Genomic DNA, 26,250 nt, shown 5'->3' with positions numbered 1-26,250 from the left:
GGGAGGGGAGCTAGATGGCTGGGGGCCAGGGAAGGGAGTGAGGCCTGGTTTTCACGGCATACCCTTTTGAACTAGTTTGGTTTTTATCCTCTGCGTGTTTTACCATCGAACACACAAATGAAGAAAACACCCAGGAGGAGGTACCCTCTCTCAAAGTTCTGACTGACAGCCTTGGACAGAGTCCCTAATTTGCCCGGGTTGTTTGAACTTGCATTTGCCACACTGGGGAATTAAACCACTCACGTTAGAAAAGAAAGAGGGAGACAGAAAAATGACAAAGAAGGCCCTGTAGTTAGGAGCGGGACAACAGCAACTTCTTTTTCCCGTGATGGCTGGGCCAGGAGTGGAAGGCGACCAAAGGCTCTGACTTGGCTGGGCCTGATCCCAGATGACTGGGAGCTCTGGCCTCCAACCCGGGCAGCTCCCTTGGGGCTGGGTTAATTAAGCTAATTAGCACCACTGTCGGTTGGCCTGCCTGAGCTGGGGGTTCTGCCAGCCTCGCTGGCGAGGACACTCATCGAGTCTGCGCTTTGGGCGGCAGGCCGATTTTCCTGGAAGGCTGGCTGGGAGAGGCGGGTGGGGGTGGGGGTCGACCCTGCTGTGGGGTGGGGATGCTGCTGCTTCCGTGGCTGTGCTGAGCTGCACCCAGGGCCCCTAAACTCGAGGAAACCGCTAGATGCTAATGCCAATGCTGAGCGGCCCTTTCCGAGGCCTCGCTGACTCCTTGTGCCGCCTTGGGGAGGGAGACACCCCTGTCCTCCCCTTTAGAGGCTGGGGACTGAGACACGGTGAGTGGAGGATGCGCGGAAGCCACATCTGCCCCGTGCTCTGAGCCGCCTGAGACTCGCTCTTGATGAATGAACGCAGTGCTCAGTGTGCCTGGGCGCAGTGACAGAGGCTCTGGGGGGGTGTGCCCCCACTCTGGGGCTGGGGTGTCTCACGGGGCTATGTTCCTTCCCTATGGCCATCACTTCCATCGCCTCGCTTTACCGGCAAGAGCACTGATACCCTGAGAGCTTCTGACACAGTGACCGCAGAGTCGGGTCCTGGGCTTGACTCAGGGGACTGCCCCTGACTGCGGTGGCAGTAACGGCAGCTGCAGCAAAGCTCGCCCCCTGAGCACGCGCTCCCTCTCAGGCCCCAGCCTGCTCATTTTTTCCCCCACTTTTTGGTGACGCCATGCAGTATATGGGATCTTAGTTCCCAGAAGAGGGATTGAACCCATGCCCCCTGCAGTTGAAGTGGGAGTCCTCACCAATGGACCACCAGGGAAGTCCCAAGACTGCCCTTCTTATGGATGAGGACATTTGGAGCCTGGGTCCTGAGATGTGACCTGGGGGATCACCCGCCACAACCACTGCTCCACTGTAAGCAATAAGCAGGCTATTCCCTAGGGCATGCCTGCCTCCTCCTCACCAGGCCTTGTCTGCAGGGACCAGGGCCGGCAGGGCCACCACACGCCAGCCTTTCAGTTGGGCTGAGACCAGCCTGGCGGGGAGGAGGTGCCCTGGATGGCTGAGGAAGGGGGCGCTGATGACCACGGGTTCTGTCTCCTGCTCTGGGGGCCCCAGCCTGGCCACCCTGGTCACCCCCTCTCCTGCTCAGCCCTGTGCAGCTCAACCTTCGTGCTGGGGTCCTCCCAGGAGTTACCTCAGGAAGTCCTCACAGCTGGGAGGTGGGGAGGATGTCATGCCAGTTTAAAGAGAGAAAAACTGAGTGACGGAGGGGTGAGCGGCCAATGAGGGAGTCCTTCCCGACCCCCACGCCGTGCTGCTCTCATGGTGGGGAGAAGGCAGGCCGGTGAGTTCAGCGTCCTGTGACAAAGCAGTCAAAATGGGGCTGTTCGGCCCTCTCCTGAGGCAGAGCTGCAGGGCTGACTGGGGCCTGCAGCAGAGGGGCTGGTTGCGGGGGGTGGGGGGCTTCCACCTCAGTGCCCTGGGTCCCCTCAGAGTACAGCTCCTCTGTCCTTCACCAGCTCACTCCGCTTTTCGTGCAATGGAGCATGTGCCCCCAAATAGGCGACTGTTTCCTCCGAGAAGTCAGCAGTCATCAGAAGGCGCGAGTCTGGCCTTGGATGCGAGCCTTGTCTGAGTCTTTCCCATGATGAGATACCCTGCCAGTTCTCTTTCTAGGTATGAATCCCAGCTCTGCCACTTCCAGTTGGGTGACCCAGGCTATGCACTTTTAACTGTGCATCAGTTTCCTCCTCTAGAAATAGGGTCACCGGGAGGACCTGGGGGATCTGTAAAGCCCCATCCACACAGTCTGGCTGAAAGACAGCACCCCTGTGCTGGCTGCAGCCATTTATAGCACTCTGGGGATAGGTCAGAGGTCCCTGACCAGAATCAGTGAGAAAGGAGGCAGATTTGGTGATTACTCCTTTGGGGACACACTCATATTAGGGGTGACCTATGGGACTTCCCTGGTGGTCCAATGGCTAAGACTCTGAGTTCCCAATGCAGAAGGCCTGGGTTCGATCCTTGGTCAGGGAACTAAGGTCCCACATGTGGCAACCAAAGATTCCGCATGCACAATAAAAATCAAAGGTTCTGCATGCTGCCATTAAGGCCCAGGGTAGCCAAATAAGTACATAAAGATAAATATTAAAAGAAATATGTGGTTGTCTCTGTACAACCATGACACCTGCAATGACTAACCTTAACTAACAGAGTGAATTTGGGCAAGTGACTTAACCATTCTGTACCTCAATTTTTCTTACCTGGAAAATGGGATACAAAGTCCTACAACTCACTGTTCGTAGTGAAGGTTAAATGAGTTAAAAAAGGTAAAGGGCTTATGACAATACTTGGCAGGGGTGTGTGTGTATGTGTGTGCTTAGTCGCTCAGTCGTGTCCGACTCTTTTTGACCCCATGGACTGTAGCCCACCAGGCTCCTCTGTCCATGGGGATTCTCCAGGCAAGAACACTGGAGGGGGTTGCCATTTCCTCCTCCAGGGGATCTACCTGGCCCAGGGATTGAATCTGCGTCTCTTACACTGGCAGATTCTTTACCACTGCACCACTGGGGAAGCCCACTTGGCAGGGGAGGTATCAGTAAAAGCAGGTAAATAAGTTATGCAAATGAGTTCTCATGCCTTGGTATAAAATTTCAGCAACAGAATTATACACAGATTAAAAAAAAAACAAAACATGTTTAGCCTCAAATACTTTAGCTGGAAGTAAAGACAATGTTTTCTGGAAAACTAGGTTAGGTGACTCAGAAGTGTCTCTAACAATGACAAAGACATTTCCAAAATGCTCGGGGAGATTTTGAATAAAGCAGCTTTCTTAAAAGTATGTGGACAAAAGCATTAATTCTAAGTTAACATGTTACTTAGAGCACGTGATTTTAAAAATTATCTGTAACCAAATTAATAAGAAACCACGAAACTATTCTGTGTCCCCTGGTATTTTATATATTTAGTTTACATATTTTTATGCCATGCACTCACATACATAAAAAGCTTTCTTTGGATCTTATGGTGGGAAAAGGGGGGCTGCTGTTTGTTTTTGGCTGTCACCTCTCCAGGTATATATTTTCTCAGCCACGCCACGGTGGCATGTAGGATCTTAGTTCCCTGACCAGGGATCAAACCTGTGCCCCTGCAGTGGAATCGTGGAGTCCTAACCACTGGACCGCCAGGGAAGTCTGCCAGGTATACTTTCTGACCGCCTACTACATACCTTGTCCTGGATGGGGCTCAGGTGGGTCTGCTGTCCCAGTACCTTTAGTCCAACTGGTTGACAGGGAAGAACTGAATCTCTAGCAAATGACTGTGTGATGTGCTCTGGATAGAGGCCAAGCAGGGGAAGAAGTGTGGGGTCCATGGGACGGATGAACCTGGTGTGGGTCTTGGAAGAGTTTCTTTGAGGATGGCAGGTCTGTGTGAGACCTGAGGGCTGGCGTTATGGGTCTCCTCCAAATGATATGTTGAAGTCCCAAATATCAGAATTTGGCCTGATATGGAAATGGTGTCTTTCCAGGGATAATGAAGGTAAAGTCAAAGTGTTACTCGCTCAGTCATGTCTGACTTTTTGTGACTCCATGGACTGTGTTGCCTGCCAGCTCCTCTGTCCATGGGATTCTTCAAGCATGAATACTGGAGTGGGTTGCCATTCCCTTCTCTAGGGGATCTTTCTGACTCAGGGATCAAACCCAGGTCTCCTGCATTGAAGGCAGATTCTCTACCATCTGAGCCACCAGGGAAGCCCAATCAAGGTAAAATGAGGCAACTACTGCTGCTGCTGCTGCTAAGTCGCTCAGTCGTGCCCGACTCTGTGCAACCCCATGGACTGCAGCCCACCAGGCTCCTCTGTCCATGGGATTTTCCAGGCAAGAGTACTGGAGTGGGGTGCCATTGCCTTCTCCAATTAAGATCGACCCTGGTGTCCTTATAAAAACAGGAGATGTGGACACAGACACACATACCCAGATGTATCTACATGCCAAGAAACCCCACAGATTGCTGGTCAATCAATCAGAAGCTGGGAGAGAGGTGTGGTACACACACTTCCTTTCCGCCCACAGAGGGAACCAACCCTGCTTCCACCTTGGCTCCAGCCTCCAGAGCTCCAAGTAAAGACACTTGTGCTGTTGAGCCCCCGATCTGCAGCGCTCTGTTATGGCAGCCCGAGCAAACTCCAGGTGGGCAGGACAGAGTCGGTGGGGCAGGGGGCTCCCAGGCAGAAGGGACAGCACACGTGCTGGGAAGGCCAGGGCGGCCGCTCCCATGGAGGAGCAGAGTGGGGCCAGCAGGGCTGGACCCTCTGGCACCCTGAAAAATGAGGGCCTTACCGTATTTTATGGGGTTACAGTGAGAATGGAGTGTGATGTGAGGCTCAGACATCCCATTCACCGATGGGAGTGCCCACACAGTGTCAGCTGACACCTGTCCTGTGACCAAGATTGTCACCTGCTTTCCAGTGGAGGAATGGGCCATGGAACAGAGACCAGGGATGGAGTGACGGCAGAGGGGACAGAAGGCTGGGGAGACCCGAATGAGGAGGTGGCACCAGACCAAGCTCCGGAATCCCACCTCGGCCACAAGACGTGGAGGAAGAGCATTCTGGGAACTGGTGACAGCCACTGCAGAGGCCCTGAGGTCGGCCTGCACTTGGTGGGACTCAAGACCGAGGAGCCGGGAGAGGCCGGGTGGGTGGAGTGGAGCAAGCCTGGGGCAGTGTGGGAGATGAGGGCAGAGGGGTGACGGGCGTGTCGTGCAGGGTCCAGGTGGGAGTCTGGGCAAAGCGCATGGTGCGCTAGTGCCTGGTATGATACATGCGCTCAGGAAAGGAGCGCCTTTGTCATTAGTCCTGGGAGCGGGGCAAGTCGCTGGAGGTTTTAGTCAGGGGAGGGGAGGATCAAAATCTAGTTTGCAGAGTGGCCCCTGGCTGTCAGCAAGCAGCGTGAACTGGATTCTCCACTTGCTCGCTCACCCACCTCTCCAGGGATCCTGTTTCTGTCTCCTGACAGCTCTCTCCTTATGAGCTCTGTGTCACCACACATCTGAATGGCCCCCTCCAGGTCATGAGAGAGGATGTTACAGAGAACAGAACGGAGGAGGGCAGGCCCCTCACCTGAAGAGGAGCCGTGGCTTTCTGGGTTCTGACCCAAGCTCCACCCCTTCCCAGCTATGAGCCTCTGGGCCTCAGCAGTAAAGCTGAGCAAATGACAGGTCTGCTTCATGGAGCACCGGGGATGGTGGCTGCAGCCATGAAATTAAAAGATGCCGGCTCCTTGGAAGAAAACCTATGACAAACCTAGACAGCATATTAAACAGCAAAGACATCACTTTGCCAACAAAGGTCCGTCTAGTCAAAAATCACTAGCAATGATTTTTCTAGTAGTCATGTACGGACGTGAGAGTTGGACCATAAAGAAGGCTGAGAGCCAAAGAACGTGATGATGCTTTCCAACTGTTGTGCTGGAGAAGACTCTTGAGGGTCCCGTGGACTGCAAGGAGATCAAACCAGTCAATCCTAAAGGAAATCAACTCTGAATATTCACTGGAAGGACTGATGCTGAAGCTGAAACTCTGATACTCTGGCTGCCAGATGAGAATAGCCAACTCACTGGAAAAGACCCTGATGCTCGGAAAGATTGAGGGCAGGATGAGAAGGAGGTGACAGAGGATGAGATGTTTGGATGGCATCACCGACTCAATGCACATGAGTTTGAGCAGACTCCACGAGATGGTGAAGCCTGGCGTGCTGCAGTCCATGGGGTTGCAGAGTCGGAAATGAATGACTGAACAACTCATGGAAGAGTTGTTGAGGTGGATTCAGTGAATCAATTCATGGACTAGAGCTCAGCACCAAAACTGGCATGTGGTGAGTACTGGATAAATTTTCAGTACCACTGTACTCTAACTTCAAAAATCGGCACTTCCCTGGTAGTCCAGTGGTTAAGACTCCGCACTTTCAATGCAGGGGGCATGGGTTCGATCCCAGGTTGGGGAACTAAGATCCCACGTGCTGAGCAGTGCAGATAAATTAAGATAAATAAAACCTCCAAATTCAAAGAACTGGTTTTTAACTGACCACTCCTCTCTTCTTTTTGGTTTCAGAGCACAATGGCCCAAACCAGCTGCCTCCTGTTCTGCCCTGGCTTCTCTCTGGCACCTCCAGTCACCTCTGGGAGGCTCAACCCCCTTCTCAGTTCCCTGACTGCTCCCAGTTGTCACCCCTGGGCTCTCAGACCCCACATTTGTCTGGGCTCCCCCTTCACTGGCTCCTCCTCCTTGTATGAACACTTAGGGATCTCAGGTGGAGGCCTACATCCCCCTCCTCTCCAGCCTTTATGTTAACAATAGTCCCATTCTCTCCACCCTGACCTCTTCCCAGAGTTCCAGACTCCTTACCCAACTGCCTCCTCCGTGTCTATTGCACATCACAACAGTAATCCGTCTGTGGGCTTCCCTGGTGGTCCAGTGGCTAAGAGTCTGCCTGCCAATGACGGGGATACTGATTTGATCCCTGGTCTGGGAAGTTCCCACATGACTCAGGGTTACTGAGCCTGTACTCTATAGAGCCTGCAAGCTGCAACTACTGAAGCCCACGTGCACAGAGCCTGTGCTCCAGCAAGGGAGGCCACCCAAATGAGAAGCCTGTGCACCGCAACAAGAGTAGCCCCTGCTCACTGCAACTGGAGAAAGCCCTCGTGCAGCAACCAAGACCCAGTGCAGCAGAAAAATAAAAAAGGGTAAGCCCGTCCAGGCCTGAGCTCTGGAGCTCCCTACTCGGAGGGAACCACGGTTTACAGTTCACTCTACAGTTCCAGCCCTGAGCCCACTCCCCACTCAGTCCCCATCTCAGCTCAAGAAGAGTCTGCCCATCCTCCAGGCTGAAAGACCTGGTATCACCTTCCACCTTGCTCTTCCTCTCACACCACATCCGATCTGCCAGTGGAACCTGCTGACTCCCGTTTCAGAGAATCTATCCCAAAGCTGCCTCCTTCTTCCCCCTCAGCCTCCATCCCACCCCAGGCCTCTTGTGTCCTGCCTGGACCATCACACCAGCGCCCCCTGTCTCCTGATCCCTTGCAGACCATGCTCCACATGCAGCCACAGAGGCCCTGTGAATACTCAACTTAGGTCTGTCCCCCTCTGTTCCAGACCCTTCTTCGATTCCCCCTGAATTACAGCAGACGCCCAGGCCCTTACCTGGGGCCTACAGAACCCTCCACGATCTGTGCTCACTGCCTCTCTGACCTCACGTGCTCACATGGTCCCAGCCACACTGGCCTTCCCCCGACAGACCAAGCCTGCTCCTGCCTTAGGGTCTGTCAGTTGCTGTTCCCTCTGCCTGGAACGTTCTTCATCCAGATGTGTCACAAGGCTTGCCACCATTTGACTCCGCACACTTTTCTTAGTCACCCTATTTGCTGTCCGTTCCCCAACCAGCACGGCCCCCTGGAGGGCAGGGGCCCTGTCGGCCTGTGCGTGGTTGTATTCCCAGTGTGTAGACGGGCATGGTGACTGACAGATGAGGGAGCGAGGGGTCACCCTCCCCCCTGCCCCGAGATGCCAAGCTTGGCTCTGGGGGTGCCTCACCAGGTGCCCAGGCACTTACTTCTTTGGGTCAGTGAAGGGGAGTGGCCGTGGAGGGGGCTCGTCTGTCCTCTTCCACCCCGTGGGGTGCTTGCTGCGCACGGGCTGCTTGGAAAAGAAGGACTTGGGGACAGAGGTGGAGAGCTGGAAGGCGCTGGCCTGGGCCAGCTGTGAGGGCCGCGGGGTCTCGGTGCTGGCTGTCTTGTGAACCTGAGCGGGGTAGCCGGCCCTTGAGCTCATATCGCTGCAATGTAAAAATTCGAAAAGTAAAATAACTCCGTCGCACGTTTCGAAAAGTCTATCTGTTTAAGTTTACTCTTGGGAAACAAACAATAAAGAAGTTCATTCACACAGGAGAGATCCTGCCGCGAAAATTCTTATACATAGATGTCTACGTGGAGAAAAGGTAATGCTCCCTTCACAGCCCCCATCCCCTCCCAGCGATGTCCTCCTAGCACAGTTGATACCTCTATGGGTATCTAAAAAAGTCACCCTCTGTGGGCAGATGATTGCCCACCCCCCTGGAGATTCCTTGTATCCTGAGCACAACCTACACAGCTGGAGGTGGGGGGCCCGCCGACCCATCTCTGGAGGTAACCACGGTTTACAGTTTGCTATATTTCTTTCCTAACCCTTTCCTATGGTTAAAACATACATGTTGGGAATTCCCTGGTGGTCCGTGGTGAGGACTCACTTTCACTGCTGGGGGCCTGGGTTCGATCCCTGGCCAGGGAACTAAAATCCCACAAGCAGCACAGTATGGCTTAAAAAAAAAAAAAAGAAGAAGAAAGAAAAAGAAAAACAGACAAAAAGAAAAACGTGTATACAACTGGAAAACAGGAGCCTTTTTTTTGAAGGGTGCGAGAATTATGTTTTCGTATAACTGAGACCGTGCTAATAAATTGTTCTGTAACTTATTTTTGTTAAACTTATGCCTTGCCACATAATATCTTCACTCAAAGACTTTTTGAGCACTAATATACATCAGACACCATTCCAGTTGATCTAATCTAAAACCACAGCTCGATATTCCAAATGCTGGATTCCTGTGGAGTTAATGCTACAATGAACCTCATGTGGTTAATTAGGACCCAACTCTTGGGGACCCAATTGCTGACCCCACTGAAGCAAATCAGCTTTTAAAACTTTAAAATAAAATTCTAATTCCACTTCAAGTAAGAGGTCTTTAATGGGAAAATTAATGTCCTTGGAGTGCAAGTTAATAAAAGCTTACTGAAGGTCAATTCAGCAAAATTAAAGGGTGGGACTTCTGACTACAGATGAATGAGAAGACTGGCAAATTCTCTCCCCACCAAGCACAAAATCAACAAAAACAACCATTTCAGCACTCTGGAAATTGACCGAGGACATGCAACAATCCAAGTATTGTTTATTTTCTTGAAAAACTGAACTTCAGGGTAAGAACAGAGGGAATCTGATGTTTTAGCCTGGGGCTCCTCCCCTCCCCCTGCCCAGCTCAATGAACAAGCAAGTTCTGCCACCGTAGAACTTCACTGAGGGTTCCAGAAGGAGAAGAGAAAAAGGGTCAGAAGAAAGGTTTGGAGGAATAATGGCTAAAAGCTTCTCAAACTGGATAAAAAAACATTCATCTACACATCTGAAAAACTCAACAAATCTCCACCAGGATAAACACAAAGACTTCATCCAGAAAAATGAGTGAAAGTCAAGCACTAAGATAAAACCTCTGAAAGCACCAAGAGAAAAAGATTCATCATATACAGAGGGAATCAATACAATCAACTGCTGACCTATCATTTGAATCAATGGCAGTGTGTGTTATTTGCTCAGTCGTGCCCCACTCTTTGCGACCCCATGGACTGCAGCCCACCAGGCTCCTGTGTTCATGAGATTTTCCAGGCAAGGATACTGGAGTGGGTTACCAAGAATGGGATGGTATTTTCAAGGTGCTGAGAGACAAAACCATCAACCAAGACTTCTATATCCAGCAAAACTATCCTTCATAGATGAAGACAAAATAAAGATGTCCCCAGATAAACAGACTCAGAGAATTCATTGCTAGCACATCTGCCTAATTAGTAAAAGTTCCTTGGGCTGAAAGGAAATGACTGAAGGTGATGACCTGAATTCACATGGAGAAGTGAAGGGTCCAAGATGGTAAGAATGGGTTAAAATAAAAGACTTCATAGAATATTTTGGAGAAGGAAATGACAACTCACTCCAGTACTCTTGCATGGAAAATCCCATGGACAGAGGAGCCTGGTGGGCTATAGACATAGGGTCACAAAGAGTTGGACACAGCTGAGCAGGAGCGTAGAATATTTAGGTTTTCTTATTTCTTCTCTAACTTCTAAAGTTACATGTAAGACTGTACAAGGCAATAATAACACTATATTGTTTGGTTTATAACATATATGGATGTAGAATGTATGACAGTAATAGCACGAAGGAGAGGGAAAGGAATGGGGTTTTATTGGAGGAAAGTTTCTATATTTTGTTGGTATTCAGTCAGCACTAATCTGAAATACATTGATAAGATGCATACTATAATTAAAGTTAAGAGGAATCCAAATGGTGTACTAAAACTAATTTAACACAAAAGGCAAAAGTAAAGGAAGGACAAAGGAGAAAGACAGTAAACACAGAAAACAAAGCGCAAAATGGCAAATGCAAATCTAATTATCATCAGTAACGTCATTAAATGTGATACTGAAACATCCCAATCCTAAGGCGGACTGTCAGAATGGATTTTCAAATGCAAGCTCTGACTGACTTATAAAGACTTTCTATAATTTAGCAACATCTGTCAACAGGTCCAAGGTTGTGCACTGGTGAGGGGTTGTTCAGGGAGTCACGGAGCATGTAACATCAGGATTGGACTTTATCTGGGGAGGTCACAAGGGCTTCCCCAAGGAGGAGACAGTGTCTGAGCTGAACTGAAAGATGTGAGTAGTGTCAGTCTAGCCTCTGATCTCCCAGAAATCCACGCCAGAGAAAAGCCTGCACAAGGACATGCAGGCACATACAAGGATGGTCACTGCAATGCTGTGTGTAAACAAGAAAAAGCTGGACATGGCCTGAGTTCTTAGATCAGTCCAAGCATATCCATATGATCAAAAACTATGCAGCTAGTGTGAAGAATGAGGTCAACTTCTGTTTATGGATGAAGACAGATGCCTGAGCTACAGGAAGTGGAAACAAGGCATCATGCAAAGTGTGCTTTTTCTTTTTTTAAATGTATATGTGTTGTCAAATGTTATTGGGCTTTTTTTTTGGGGGGGGGGTGTCTTTATTTTTATGAAAAGGAAATGTGTAGTTTTTTCCCCAACTGTGGGCCATGAAATCAATTTACTATATCTTGACTGTTATTTGGGGTAGGGGGTGGGGAGAAACAGACTGGAATAAAAAACCTCAGTGTACCTCATATGAAATAAGGTAAGTGGTTTTGTGAAACTTTACTGAGGATGTCCACACTGGGGTGTAATGTAAAGTGCTTTTCCTGTTTTGGGTAACTGTCAAAATATGTGTGATAGATCTGGGCTGGTACAGATCTGGAGAAAGCTCTCTGGAAGAGTGCACACTGATTATCTCTGGAGGCAGTAATGACAGGGGAGATGAAACCACATACACAGCACAGGGCAGAAATCAAAGTGCTGACAGCCCAGTCTCCTTCTCTGAGGCAACCTTGACTTTTCCCCTTTCTTCTTCTTCAACACAGAGCCCAGTGTGTGTAGCGTCCCAATTTTCCTTTTTAACATAAATGGCAGCCTATCATGAGCTTGCTCGGCACCTGGCTTTGACCTTAACACGATGCCCTGGAGCTCTCTCCATGTCAGTCCACACAAAACCCTCTCCCTTCAATGGCTGCAGGTGGTCCACTCTATGAATATATCCTAACTGGTTTTACCCTAACTTTTATATTTCTACAGTACATATTTCTCTATCCTGTCATCAGGCATGTTCAGCTTTTATGAGCTGGAAAAAACAAACAAGAGATGATAAAGAAACAAAAGGAAGACTGGGTCCAGTGGTTAAGAATCTGCCCCCCAGTGCAGGGGACGCAGGTTTGATCCCCGGTTGGGGATCAAACCCTGGTTGGGGTTAGTTGCCACAGGGCAACTAAGCCCATGCTCTGCAACGAGAAGCCCACATGCTGCAACTAGAGAGCCCCTGCCCCATGCCACAACTAGAGAAAGCCTGTGTGCTGCAACAAAGACCCAGCATGGCCAAAATGAATAATAATAATCAAAGGAAGGGAAAAAGAACACCCCTTTCTCTGTGTCTGCCAGCTGGCTCCATCCACTGCCCCATTTGGGAGGGGCTTGCTCTCTCAGCCTGTGGCAGGCACTGGGTGTCACCCTATTCCCCGTCACCTTGTAATGAAGGCTGGTTTTACTCATCCTTGAGGAAGGTGACCTGGCACCCGGCCCAGGGCACACTCCCGAATGCTGGATGCCACCTGTCTGGGATGGGTCAGGGGTAGGTCTGTGATCTGTTTTGGACAGTGAAGCATCAGGTGTGTGTGTGGACGGACGGTCTGCTAGGTGACTTCTGGGGAAGGTCTCTTCACTGGAAAACTAACAAACAAAGAAAACTTGTAGTAAACGTCACCTCTTCTTCCACTTGACACAGTGGACAGTCACTTTGAGACTGTGAGGGGAGCCAGTCTGCAGGCCAATGGAGACAGAACAAAGAAAGGGAAAGAACCTGAGTCCTTGAGTCAGTAAATTCCCCAATCATGGGGCCCTCCCTAGCGTGGGACTTCATGTTCTCAGAGGTAACAGACTTCCTCCAATTGAGCTGGGACTTGTTGCTTAAAGCCAAAAGGCATTCCCACGACTGTCCCTGCTTTCAACCTCTACCAGCCTCAGGCATGAACGGGTGCCCCCCACACACAGCAGGGCCACAAAGAACTATTCTGAGAATGTTGTGCATCTCGACCCAGCCTGCTCAGACGGGCGCCCCTTCTCACTCCCCCTTGGACCATGAGCTGCGCCAGGTGCCAAGTACAGGATAGAGTTCTTAGGCCACCAATCAACAGAGTGAATACACCTTTTCTCTGAAGCACCTTCAAGGCCAGGTGCCCTCCCCAAGCCTCAGCTTGAAAAACGAGGCAGCAGCACTGCCTGAGAACCATGCTGAGAACATGGACCATGCTGCTTACCTGACCTGGGGTCCAAGCCCAGCACCAACTGACATGCTGTGATCTTTGCTGGAGCCCCTTCCCCTCGACGAGCCTCAGTTTCCTCCTCTGAGAATCGAGGCAACGACACACTTGCCTCACGAGATCACATCTGCACAAAGTGCTCAGGGTAGGCCTGGGCACTGGAATGTGCTCTTGGAGCTGCAGATACACAGGGATGTGGTGTGTCCAGGGGCTAAATGCCCAGGCTCCGGGCTCAGCCAGGGCTGCAGAGGGGACATTCTGCTCTGTACTCTCACCCCACCTTCCCCCAGAGAGGCTGGGCAGTTACCTGTGCTGTCTCAGGGGGAACAGTTAAGCTTTTGTTGGAGTGAAAGCAGAAAAACTGTAGGCTGAATGAAGAAACTGCACAGCTGCCTGGGAGTGCGCCATGCTCTGGTCTGTTCATCCCTGGGGAGGCTGATGGGTGGCCCCGGGGCGGGCAACAGGCACAAAGGGAGCTGTGCCCCTGCCTTATTATTATTTTTTTGGCTTCACTGGGTCTTTGTTGCCATAGGTTTTCTCTAATTTCGGTGAGTGTGGGCTACTCTCTAGTTGCGGTGGCTTCTCTTGTTGTAGAGCATGGGCTCTAGAGTGCTCGGGTTTCAGTGCTTGAGGCTCACAGGCTCTAGCGTGGGGGCTCAGTAGCTGCGGAGCATGAGCTTAGTTGCCCCACAGCACGTGGAATCCTTCCAGACCAGGGACAGAACCCTTGTCCCCTGCATTGGCAGGTGGACTCTTAACCACCAGATCACCAGGGGAGTCCTGCCTTTGCCTTTGGGAGGAAGAGCACTGGCAGAGCAGGTGGCAGGAAGGGCAGTGGCCGGCACTGAGCCCATGCACACAGCCAGGCCCTGCTCCAAGCATCTTGGAGGCATCACTTCCTTTGGTTGCCCAGCAATCCCATGAGGCAGGAAGTACCACTCTCCCTATGTTCCAAGTGGGGAAACTGAGGCCCAGAGAGATTTTTTTAAATAACGCCCCAAATTACACAACTGGTTGAGGACAGCACCAGGATACAAAGCCAGGCAGTCTGGCTCAAGAGGCGTTCTGTTTAACCACCAACCTGTACTTTCGATGACAATGGTAGTCATGAAAAATACGTAACACATGAAAACCGAACCTAGCAGCTGCAGGTGTATTTGGACCAGCTATGTCTCAGGCCCTGTGCTGGCTGCTTCAAACCCATGGTGTGGGTGTATCCTCGCAGCTTGGACCACAGAGTCTACCTTCACCTCCATTTTATAGATGAGGAAACTGAGCCTCAGAGAAACTAAGGAGCCTGGTGGAGACCACGCAGCTGGTTAGTGGTGGAGTTGTGACCTGGACACAGGCAGTCAGAGGCCAGAGCCTGGGAAATGCTGCTCACCAGATACCCTCAGGGGGGCCTCTGTGGGGCCTTTTCTGCTTGGTGTCTGGCAGGGGCTTGAGAGCCGAATCAGTCCCTGAACATGGCTGGAATGATCAGGCTCAGTGTAGGAGCCACACGTGGCAACATTCTGCCCTTCAGCCTGGGAGCAAAAACATCAGGTCTTCAGGAAGTGGAAGGAGTGACAATATGGGGCAAAAACTCCATGTCACAAAATCAATGGGGACTCCAACCGCCACCAGCCACTTCCACCCCACCTCCAACCACAGTGCCTAGGTATCCCCACAGTGGCCTCCTCCTGCCCTCACCCCCAAACCCAGCCGGAGGGTGAGAGCCATCACCACTTTCCTCAGCTCAGGGTCAGAGTCCTCCCTGGTCTACAGGGCCCCACACCATCTGGGCTGACCCCTCTCTGCCCTCAGCAACTCCCACTCCCCCTCTCACTCATTCTGCTCTGGTCACATGGACACTGTTCCTCAAACACAACAGACACACTTCCACCTCAGGGCCTTTGCACTCCCCTTGCCCTGCCCCATGATCTCTGCTTGGTATCCTCCTTCCCTGGAGTTTCTGGAGATGGCCTGAGTTCCTCTTCCCAAGCTGACAGTGACTCTCTGAGTAGGTGTCTCCCCTTAACCCTGGCTTCCCAGCCTACGTGGGCGGGGTGGGGCCCAGTGGACCCTGAGGGCCTCATGTTACCTTTCAGGGCTGTGCCCCCAGGAGGGGATCCTGGAGACAAGGGCCCTGCCTGCGGAAGCAGGGCCGCGGGCTTCCTGCCTGCCTGCCCGCCCAGGAATGCCTGGCCGCGTCAGCTCCACGTGGAACCGAGAGCCGCTCATCGCCTCTAAACAGCGCAGACAAATTGCTCTGGAAACCCAGGGGGCTCTGGAGCGTGTGCTGCCTTGAGAGAGGGCGGGGGGCCAGGTGGCTGCCCGCCTGGGATCGCTCAGCCCACTGGCGTGCCCGCAGCAGGCACTGGCGCCTGGCCCCGTGCCTGGAAGCCGGGCTCCCATGACGAATGTCTGAGGGGAGAGTCTGTGAAGTCACTGGAATCATCCACGGGCACAAGCTGCTACAGGCTGCAGCGGTTTCCACGGGAGGGCTGGAGCGCGCGGAGGGAGTGGGTGGGGGGTTTGGGCATGGCGGGGCCCTTCCCTTCCCTGGCAGTCAGTCAGTCCTTGAGTTGTGCTGGCAAACTCAATCCCTACTACCCCTGAGACAGCGCACGTTCCCCGAGGAGCCCACAGTGATCTTAAAACCCAAGTCAGATTATGTTCTGTGGCTCCCATGTCTTTCAGAACCAAAATCCAGCATCTGACCATGGTTGGTAAGCCTGCCTGAGCTGGGTCCCTGCCCGCTGTGCAAATCAGACCCTCTGCCATTCTCCCATTCAGCCTGTCTGGCCAGCAGAGCATCTCTAGAACACCGCAAATGAGTTTACCTTCAGGGACTCGGCATCTGCTATTTCCCCTGCCTGGATCACTTCCATGCTTCCTGCAAAATATCACCTCCTCCAAGAGGCCTTCCAGGACCTCTGCCTAGCTGGGTTTTCTTCCCAGACCATATCCCACCTGGCAGATTAACATGGCTGCTCAGCTGTCTGTTTGCCTTGCTTTCTCTCCAGAAGAGTGTCAGTTCCACAAAAGAGGGACTCGACTTTGTCCATTGTGTTTGGAACGGTACCTGGCACACAGTAGGTGCTTTAGGGTCAGTAAACGTAAGAACAGGGATTTCCCCTGCAGTTCAGTGGTAAAGAATCTGTCTGACAATGCAGGAAACAGGTTCTATCTCTGGGTCAGGAAGATCCCCTGGAGAAGGAAATGGCAATCCAATATTCTTGCCTGGAGAATCCCATGGACAGAGAAGCCTGGTGGGCTGCAGTCCATAGGGTTGCAAAGAGTCAGACATGACTCAGAGGCTAAACAACAATAAACATAAGAATAACATTCCTGGGGACTTCCCTGGTGGGCCAGTGGTCAAGAATCTGCTTTCCAATGCAGGGGACATGGGTTTGATCCCTGGCTGGGGAACTAACATCCCACATGCCATGGGGCAACCAAGCCCACGTGCCACAACTACTGAGTCCACGTGCTCTAGAGCCCGTGTGCCACAACTAGAGAGTCTGTGCACCACAGCTAGAGAAACCCCGCGAGCTAGAACAAAGAGCCTGCATGCCGCAGTGAAGACCCAGCACAACGAGAAAAGAGTAACATTCTTCTCGGGACTGCTTGGCCCCAGTCTCCTCTACTCTCTCACGAATCTCAAGACCCCCATCTGCAGTAGCCTCCTGACATGAGCAGTCGCCAGCACTGTCCCGGACCTTTGTCTCCTCCCTTCTTACGTCCTGGCAGTACCACTGCTGACATCCACAGCTGCTCTGCCCTCTGCTCTGCCTAGGCCCCCTTCCTCCCTTCTCACTGATGTCTCAGCCTCAGACCCATACCTGACACTTCTCCAATCCTGCCTCCAGCACCATCTTTCAAAACATCTATCTGCCTGTGTCATCCTTTCTGCTGAAACACTTCCTTGCTGCCCACAGCTCTTAGGACTAAGTCCAAACTCTGTGCTGTGGCTGACAGGGCCTTGCGTGGTCTGGCCCCTGCCAAGCTCCTCAGGTTCCCATCAGCTGCCCTCCCAATTTCCATCTTTGAGCCAAGGGGTCTGTGACCGGCCGGCACCCACCCTCCTCCCCACCCCAGGGCCTTTGCACTTGCTATTTCTGCTCATAGGGACGCTTTCTCCATACATCACCTTTCCATTTTCTCTTAAAAAAATTTGTAAAATAGCCCACATATAGCAAAGTGTACAAAACATATATGTAGAATTTAACAAACAGTTACAAAGCAAACGCCCACATAACCGCATCAAGATGGAATCAGTTCCCCAGAAGCCGCTTTACCTGCTCCTTCCTCCTTAACCCTCTGCTCCTTGGTAGAAATGACTCCTCCTCAGGGAAATTATCCCTTCCCGCCACCCCACCCACCCCGTTAGATCAGACACCCCTCCAGCCATGCATCACATCCCCTCAGATCCCAGGAGGTTTGCCCTGCAGGCACTCCCCTAGCATAATTCATTCACTGCTTTTGTAATTATTTGCCTGCTGTCTCCCCCAGCACCCTGTTCCAGGAGAGCTAGGGAACCTGTTTGAGGCAGAGAGCAGTGCATACACTTGGTGCCTGCTACATGAATGAGCAAGAAGTGCTGGGTTACGAAGGCCCCAGAAGGAGACACAAGGGCAGCCATGGAGTGCTCATGCCTGCCTGCAGGGAGCCGACTGGGCAGCAGGGTGTCATTCTGGCCCTGCCCCAGGGAATGGACCTATGACAGCAGAAGCATAGAGCTGCCCTGAGCGAGGGGCAGTGTGCAGCCAGCGGCAGTCAGAGGCACATGTGGGCCCCTTGAGCACAGGTGCTCAGCGACCTTCTGGGAAGACAGTGGGAGGCCAGCGGGGTGAGTGGGACTGCACACCCGCTGGAACACTCCGCCCTCCTTATTCCCAGGAGCTCAGCCTCTTTTCTCCAGGGAAGCTCCCCCGACAATGTCAGGCCCCTCCTCTGGGCTGCCACACCCCAAGGGCTTCCCTTACCCTGGCCTGGCCACTATGGGCTGTCACTGGAGGTGGATGTGCCGCCCACATTGACTGTGAACACTAAGGGCTCTGTCCCTAAATAGATGCTGATGCTCAGGTTGTGAGGACAGGGTCATGCTTTGAGTTTGTGACAGCCTCAGGGCTTTAGGGACAGTCAGGGCCTCAGATGGACTTTCCAGGTGTCTCAGTGGTAAAGAATCTGCCTGCCAATGCAGGAGACGTGGGTTCAATCCCTGGGTCAGGAAGATTCCCCCTGAAGAAGCGAATGGCTAGCTACTCCAGTATTCCTGCCTGGAGAATCCCATGGATAGAGGAGCCTGGTGAACTATAGTCCATGGGGTCGCAGAGAATTGGATACGACTTAGCAATTGAGTACGCACTCAGGGTCTTAGGGATAGAATCAGGGCCTTGGTTAGGGACAGCTTCAGGCTATTAGTGAGAGGGTCAAGCTTTAGTTAGGGACAGTTTGGGACATGAGTTAGAAATAGCTCGGGTCCTTAGTTAGGGACAGTGTCAGGACCTTAATGACAGCATCAGGGTCTCAGCTAGGGACATTGACATGGCCTTAGTTAGGGACAGTGACTAGGCCCCCATTGTACAGATGAGGAAACTGAGGCCCAGAGAGGTTCAGTCATTTGTCCAAAGCCACACAGCCAAGACAAGGCAGAGGCAGGGCTCAAACCCCAGTGGGCTGACTCTGGAGTCCACACTCTCCTCGACTGTGAATATGTTTATTTCTTTAAATCAATTAATTTTCCTTAACTTGTCCAAGGCAGTATCTGTAAAATCAGGGGATGGGTTGATAACACTTTTCCTAATATCCATTTAAAATAAAACATTTTCCTCCTCGCACCACCCAAATTACCTTGAGCACCCCATTTTGGAAAAGGCTGCTCCACACTAAAGCCTGGTTGCCTAGGAGAAAACTTCAGGAAGCAGCTTTAATGAGTAGATAAGAATGATTTGCAATTAGCATCAATTGTCTGCATGCAAATTAAAGCTCCCAACCACAGGGCCCTCTTTTGAAGCGGTGCCTCTCCCATTTTACTCCCTTCATTTCTGGGTTCAGCAAATCCTTCTCTCAGACACAGGGTAATTTTATACCCACTCCTCCTGCCTCAGCCACGGTCTACTCCCCAGCACCGCTGCTTTTATAGCACACATTTCAAAACCCTTCAGGTACTCAGCTTTACTACTGTAGGCCTGTGCCCAGCGGGGGAGACCTGGGCACACCATGGCAGCGAGTCCCTCTTGGTGGGTGCCCTTAGACGTGTCTCAATGATGACCTGATTCTAATCTGTCTCCCTCAGCAGATGGTGGGTGAGGGGAGGGCAAGGCGTCTCATCTGAATTTGCGTGTTCCTTCTCCTCAGCGCTCAGCCTAGAACCTGGGACGAAACAAGTCCCTGAGAGATATTTGTGAATGAAAAGAATGGGTAGATAAATGAATGAAGGAGCTTTTCAAAAGAGCCTGTGAGCTCAAATGATTCAGATCTATCTATCTAAGGACTTCCCTGGTAGTCCAGCGATTAAGATTCTGCCTTGCAATGCAGGAGACGTGGGTTCGACCCCTGGTCTGGGAACTAAGATCCCACATGTCGAGGAGCAACTAAGCCCGTGTGCCACTACTACTGAGCGTGTATGCCTCAACTGCAGAGCTCAAGCACTCTGGAGCCTGAGAACCTCAACGAAAGATACTGTGTGCTGTGACTAAGACCTGACACAGCCAGTAAATAAATAAATTAAAAAAAAAAGAGATCTGTCTAGTGAGGCAGACTGTGACAGACTTAAGTCTCCGGGAGACCCTTCCTCTCCACACTCACCTTTCTCCTGGCTCCTGACTCCAGGAGCGCTGAGGCCAGGGTGAGGGACAGCACTGACTCGCGAGCACTCCCAAACACGGAGGTTTCCAAATCGGTCAGTGTCAGTAGCCCCTGGGTCTTAGAATCTAGTTATACTTGAATCACTAAGCTCCAGGACCCTCAGACTACGGTATATTTTTCTTTCTAGCCAACACCAGTCTCTCAAATACTGGCTTTCGAGTGACGAGCAGCAGAACCCGAGTTTGGTAAGACCACTGTGAGGTCATGCGATCCCTGAAGGAGGTAGCGAGCAGCACTCAAACATTCTGAATGGACTAGACTGGACTAAAGGACTTTGCACCATCACACTAAGGACTTTGAGGAAGATTTTTGCTCTACCTTTTTAAAAAATATATTTTTTTTGACCATGTCTTGTGGCCCATGGGATCTAGTTCCCTGACCAGGGATCCAACCCTTGCATTTGAAGCAGTCTTAACCACTGGACCACCAACGAAATACTGCTTCACCTTTAAAAAAAAAACCCAAACATTTCTACACAGACCAAGACCCGGGTCCAGCGGGGGCTGTGGTCAAGGAGGCCCGAGGCAACTGCCAGGTGCGTGTGTTCTGTGCGGAGATAGGCTCAGGTCTGGGCACTGGCCAATGTGTTAGGAAGCCAAGGGAGATGAAGATCCCTAATGTGGTCCTGGCCCCTGAACAGGTGCGGTCAGGGAAGGGAAGGGAAGGGAGGCGTCCACACTGTGGACCTGGGAAGGTGGACCCGGGAAGGTGGACCCACACACTCAGGGGTCCACACTGGGGGCTGCAGCACTGTACTCACTGCCCGGGGCCGCAGACCTCAGAGGGCCCCTGGATCAGGCTGACTCCTGTGACGCAGAATGACTGTTACAGGAGGCACTTCATCGCTTCCATCAGATTCTCAAAGTGTATGCGGTGCACAGGCTTCCCAGAGGGCGCTAGTGCTATAGCGCCTGCCTGCCAATGCAGGAGACTTAAGAGACACGGGTTGGATCCCTGGGTCGGGAAGATCCCCTGGAGGAGGGCATGACAGCCCACTCCAGTATTCTTGCCTGGAGAATCTCATGGACAGAGGAGCCTGGTGGTCACAGAGAGTCAGACACCACTGAAGCTACTGAGCACACACACACCCACGTGGTAGACTCCAGGTTGTTGGTTAGTCAACGCCTGCTTGTTCTCACGTACTCCCGCCTGCCTCTCTACCAGTGGTTCTCAAAGCACGGTCTGGGGACCAACAGCATCAGCACCGACACAGAACCCTGTACAAATGCACATTCTCAGGCCCTGCCCAGTAGGTCAGGGGAATGTGTGTTGAACAGCCCTCCAGTGGAGACCATCTGGGGTCCACACTGCCCTTTACTATGGAGGCTGGAAGGCTAAGCCAAGATTCCCCAGACTTCCTTGCAGCTAACATGGCCAGGGGACACTGCCTGTGGAAGCGTTCTGGGAAAGCTTTTGCTTTTTCCACAGTTAGGGAGCAACAAGGATGCTGCCATCCTCCCTCTGTTCTCTGCCCCCAGGCCTCTTAGGGGCACCACAGCCATGTGGAGACCAGGAAGTCACAGCTAGTATGAGGATGACGACGGAGCAGGAAGACACAGGGTGCCAGGCCTCAAGGCCCTCCCTGAGCTGCTGCTGTACCAGCCCAGCTCTGCCCTCCCTGGACTTCCCAACGGGGAACTGTTAAATCTCTACTTGCTCAAGCCTCTGTGGGTCTGGTTTTCTGTTACCTTCAGCCAAATGCACTCCTAATAGAAAGAGTGTGTGACTCCCAGTAGGCATAAAAACTACTGGTCTTGGGAAATAGAAAAAGGAAAGAGACTGAGGGTCAGCGTGAACCAGAGACAGAGAGTCAGGGATTTTCCTTCCTCTACTGAGATCCTTAAAGGCCACTGGATGGGTAGCCAGGGGTGGTCCATGGTAAGCAAACTAATGTGTGAGCACACCCATCTGTGAGCATACTTCTGGGGAGGGGCGCTCCACCATCAGGACCGTGGGGGATGTGGAAGGTGGTCAGAACCCCTGAAGAACCCAGGCTAGATGTGGAGCCTTACCTGGACTGCCTGGATGGGTCGCGGCTGCCCCCGGCCAGGCCCGTTGGGGTGCTGGAGCCTGAGGAGTACAGCTTCGGTCGGTAGCCCTTGTTCTGTCCAGTGATGCCCGGGGCGGGTGAGACCTCCCGCCGCCGGTCTGCTTGGTGAGACCGCCCGGTGGCCTCGCGCCCACCCCCGCAGAGGCCCATGCTTCCCGGGGGCTTGTGCGGCTTGGCCGGTCGAGGTGTCTTGGCCAGAGACATGCAGCTGGGGCTAGAGGTGTAGAGGGTGGTATCGATGCCACTGTCACTAGAGCCGCCCTTGGAGAGAGGGTCTTGCTCTGGCTCCAGGGGGTCCAGGGGGTCGAACCAACGGTCATCGCTGTGGCTGCTGGAAGCGTTGCTGGAGAGGGTATTGCTGCTGGAATGACTGGAGTACTGGGGCTCCCCCTGGAAGGAAGGAGAACTGTGTCATTATTCCTAGACCCCAGGTTGGGGGCAACCTACCCTCCCACTGGGGTTTGCCTCACAGCTGAGTGTGAACCCTGGAGCCAGACGGCTTTGAACTCTGGCTCTCTGACTTACTGACCTTGGTACCTCAGGCCACCGATTGAACTTCCCTATGCCTCAGTTTCTACATCTGTGAAATGGGCTGACAATAACCCTGCTCCATGGGGTGGCTCAGAGGGATAAACAACACTGCCTACGTAACGTGCTGCCAGCACTAAGCTCAGCGTGTCTGGAGCTGAGCTCCTGGCCTTCCCTCCTGAATTCGCCTCTTCCTCGTCTCCTAAGGGCACCTCTGTACTTTCAGCTGTCCTTACCCAAGAGCTGTGGAGGCACTCTGGATCTTGCTTTTGCTCTCACACCCATATCTAGTCCAACAGCAAATCTTGTTGCCTGTGTCTTCAAAACAGATCCAAACCTGCCAGCTTGCCTCCCTTCAAGACTCCACCCTGGTCCTGTCCGCCACTGCTTCCCACTGGACCACGGCAGCGGCCTCCTCCCGTCTGTCTCTCCTCATCCCTGGCCCCCAAGCTGTGCCCTACATGCAGCCAGGGACAGGCTGTGAACACTCATGTCCATTCACATCTGTTCCCTGCTCAGAATCCTCCTCCTCACTCGGGAAAAGCCAGAGTCCTCCCCGTGGCCCCTGGGGCCTGAATGAGCTGGCTCCAGGTTCCAGTCTCTAACTTTATCTCCTTCTCCCTCTCTCTGGATCACTCCGTTCCAGCCACACTGACCTCCCTGCTGTTCTGAGCACACCGGGTGCACTGTTCTCTCAGGGCCTTTGCACTTGCTGTTTCCTCTGCTTGCAACGCACTTCCCTCAGATGATTTTCCTGGGTTGCCTCTTACTTCAAGGTTTTGTTTACAGGTCACCTCCTCGAAGGCCTTCTCTGACCACCTCATCCTAAAGCAGCTGTGCCTGACACTCTCTTCTCCCTTGACTCTTTCTTTTGCAGTAAGAATCAGTTCTCACCACTATATAATGAATCTGTTTCTCTGCTGACTGCTTGTTGCCCACATTGGAAAGTCAACCTTGTGAGCACAGGGGCTCACTTGTCCTCTTCATCCCTGGGGTCCCAGTACCTGGACCTTGGTACATGCTCATTATTCACTCACTGAACGAACGGATGTGAAGAGACTGCCAAGTTCTCAGTCTCCTCCCGGGCACACAGGACTACATCCCCCAGCTCCCCTTGCAGTGATGTGTGGCCACGTGACAGCATCCTGGCCAATCGAACATTACAGGAGGACGTCATTTATGCCATTTGTCTAGGTCTGAGCCACAAAACATCCTCTCTCCCTCACCTGCTGGAAAGAGGCAGGGGCCCGGTAGAGGGCTCTGGTGCCCCAAGGCTACAAGAGGGAGGGAGCCTGGGTTCCTGAATCCTGCAGAAAGCTGCTCGCTGAACACCCACACTGAACCGATACATGAGAGGGGAATAAACTTCTATTATGTGAGGCCACTGGGACCTGGGGACTGTCTGTTATGGCAGTTTGTCGTTTAGTCGTTCAGTCGTGTCCAACTCTCATGACCGCGTGGACTGCAGCCTGTCGGCCTTCCCTGTTCGTGGGATTTTCCAGGAGAGAATATTGGAGTGGGGTGCCACTTCCTCCTCCAGGGGATCTTCCCAATCCAGGGACTGAACTCGTGTTTCCTGCATTGGCAGGAAGATTCTTTACCACTCAGCCACCTGGGAAACAGTTAAACTACTGCTAAAGATTGAACAGTCTGTGTCCCCAACATGCATACACTGAATTCTAATCTCTGATGGGATGGTATTGGGAGGAAGGGCCTTTGGAAAATGATTAGGTTATGAGGGTGGAGCCCTCATGAATGAGATTACAAATCCCTATGTATTTTCATGTATTTATCCTATATATGTTTATACAGTCCTCATGAAGGAGGTTATAAAGTCCATATATATGTGTATTTATATCCTTAAAAAAGATTTCACAGAGAGCTCCTTTCACACATGAGGTGAGGTGAAGGCTGTCCATGAACCAGGAAGCAGGTTCTCATCAGACACCGAATCCGCCTGTGCCTCAACCTGGGACTGTCCAGCCTCCAGAACTAGCAGAAATCAGTAACTGCTGTTTATCAGCCACCCAGTCTGTGGTGTTTTAGTTAGGGCAGCCAAGCTGGTGAAGACTCCCACCATGGCTGATGGAATGAGGAAATCGTGGCTTGAAGGGGTGAGTGATTTGCTCAAGATGAGATGGATGGTAGGGGCTGGAGCCAGGATGCACCACTGGCTGGGTCTAATTCCAGACCAGGCATTTAGCCCCTCTGCTGGAGTGGAAGGGGGCGGAGGAGGAGCACGCCCAGGTGAAGCTGTGAAGATGTCCAGCTGTCGGCAGCCAGGGCGGGCCAGGCAGCTGGCTCCCACGGCCATGGCTCCCCAGGGTTGGCGGGCGGGGCCCAGACTCACCTTGGAATGCCTGTTGGGGGAATCTTTGCCTGCTGCGTCCTGCCTGGAGGCATGCTTGCTCCCGTTGCTTCCAGCCATGGCTGAGAGCCGGGCCTGGGCGGGCACATGCCACAAAGGCTCTGCAGTGCAACAGGAGACGCACCAGTGGTTAGAAGTGACTCAGACATTCACCTGAAGGATCTGGCGCTACATGTGGTTTTGATGGTCCCATTCCTCTGCAGCTTGTCTACTTAGCTTGTGACCATGACCCTGCCATGACCCCCATCCACTCAGGTCTTGGGGTCTAGCAACACTCATGAACAGAGCATTTACTGAGCACTTACTGAGTGCCAGGCACCATGCTAGTGCTTTACATAGCTTAACTTAGTGAAGCCTTATTATAACAACCCTCAACCCTCAAAGGAGGTTGAGTATATTTTCATCCTTCTCGGCCACCTGGATTTTCTATTTTATAAATTATTTGTCCATATCCTTTATAAATTTTTCTATGGAACTGACCACTTTCTGGTGAGCAGGGTTCTTTTTTCTTTTTCTGTTGGCCACATCGCATGGCATACGGGATCTTAGTTCCCTGATCAGGGACTGAACTGCTCCCCCCCACCCCCGTCCCCCACCGCAGTGGTGGTGCAGTCTTAACCACTGGACTACCAGGAAGTCCCTGAACAGGGTTCTTTATATATTCAAGGTAGCATTCCTTTGTTGGTTAACCTTGCACAACTTTTTTGGTTAAATGGAAGTAGAATCATAATAAGCGTTGTCTGACAATTTAACTCTCACTTTACAGATAAATACACTGACACTTGCTTTTTGCTGAGTATCGTATCTTCAGGACACACGTTCACATAACTGAACTGGAAGTTATCTTATTTTTAACAGCTGCAGAGTTTTCCATCATTGAATGGACATTAATTATTTAACCAGTTTCCTACTGATGGATATTCAGGTTATTTTCAATTTTTCTTAACATTTTGGTGGCCTTTTCTCTACATTCAACTTTGAGTAAGTGTGGAATTGTGTCTGGGACAGAATTCTCCAAGTGAAATGGCTGGTTCAAAGGTGAAACAGGTTTAAAATCATGATGGCTGCTATGGGTGTAAATTAGTCTAAACTCCCAAGGCTGGTCAATGTGCCTGAATGGAGCATCAGATCTTAAAAAAACACACCACCTCTGGGAAGAATGGATACATGCTGAGTCTCTCTGCTGTCCACCTGCGACTATCATATCATCGTTCCTTTTTTCACAAAACGATGGTTTTTGGCTGCGCTTCACTGC

The 26,250-nt window shown here is 51.9% G+C and overlaps 1 protein-coding gene across 5 annotated transcripts in view; it reads right to left on the bottom strand.

The window, feature by feature from the left end:
• SIPA1L3 (signal induced proliferation associated 1 like 3) overlaps nucleotides 1–26,250 on the bottom strand; it is a 253,345-nt gene that overhangs the window by 20,581 nt on the left and 206,514 nt on the right. For all 5 annotated transcript variants that reach the window (XM_086352265.1, XM_086352268.1, XM_086352269.1 and 2 more), the window contains 3 exons: nucleotides 24,978–25,096; nucleotides 22,062–22,489; nucleotides 8,071–8,292 (listed from right to left, as the gene is read on the bottom strand). In XM_086352265.1, coding sequence (XP_086208391.1) covers nucleotides 8,071–8,292; nucleotides 22,062–22,489; nucleotides 24,978–25,096 — 769 coding nt within the window. The remainder of the gene's footprint in view (nucleotides 1–8,070; nucleotides 8,293–22,061; nucleotides 22,490–24,977; nucleotides 25,097–26,250) is intronic.

The sequence above is a fragment of the Bos grunniens genome, chromosome 18 (assembly GCF_055505025.1).
Source record: "Bos grunniens cultivar Pamir isolate PY7600 chromosome 18, Bosgru_T2T1.0, whole genome shotgun sequence".
Taxonomy (NCBI): domain Eukaryota; kingdom Metazoa; phylum Chordata; class Mammalia; order Artiodactyla; family Bovidae; genus Bos; species Bos grunniens.
Note: the sequence above shows the minus strand (reverse complement) of the source record. Positions and strands in the feature narration are given on the sequence as shown.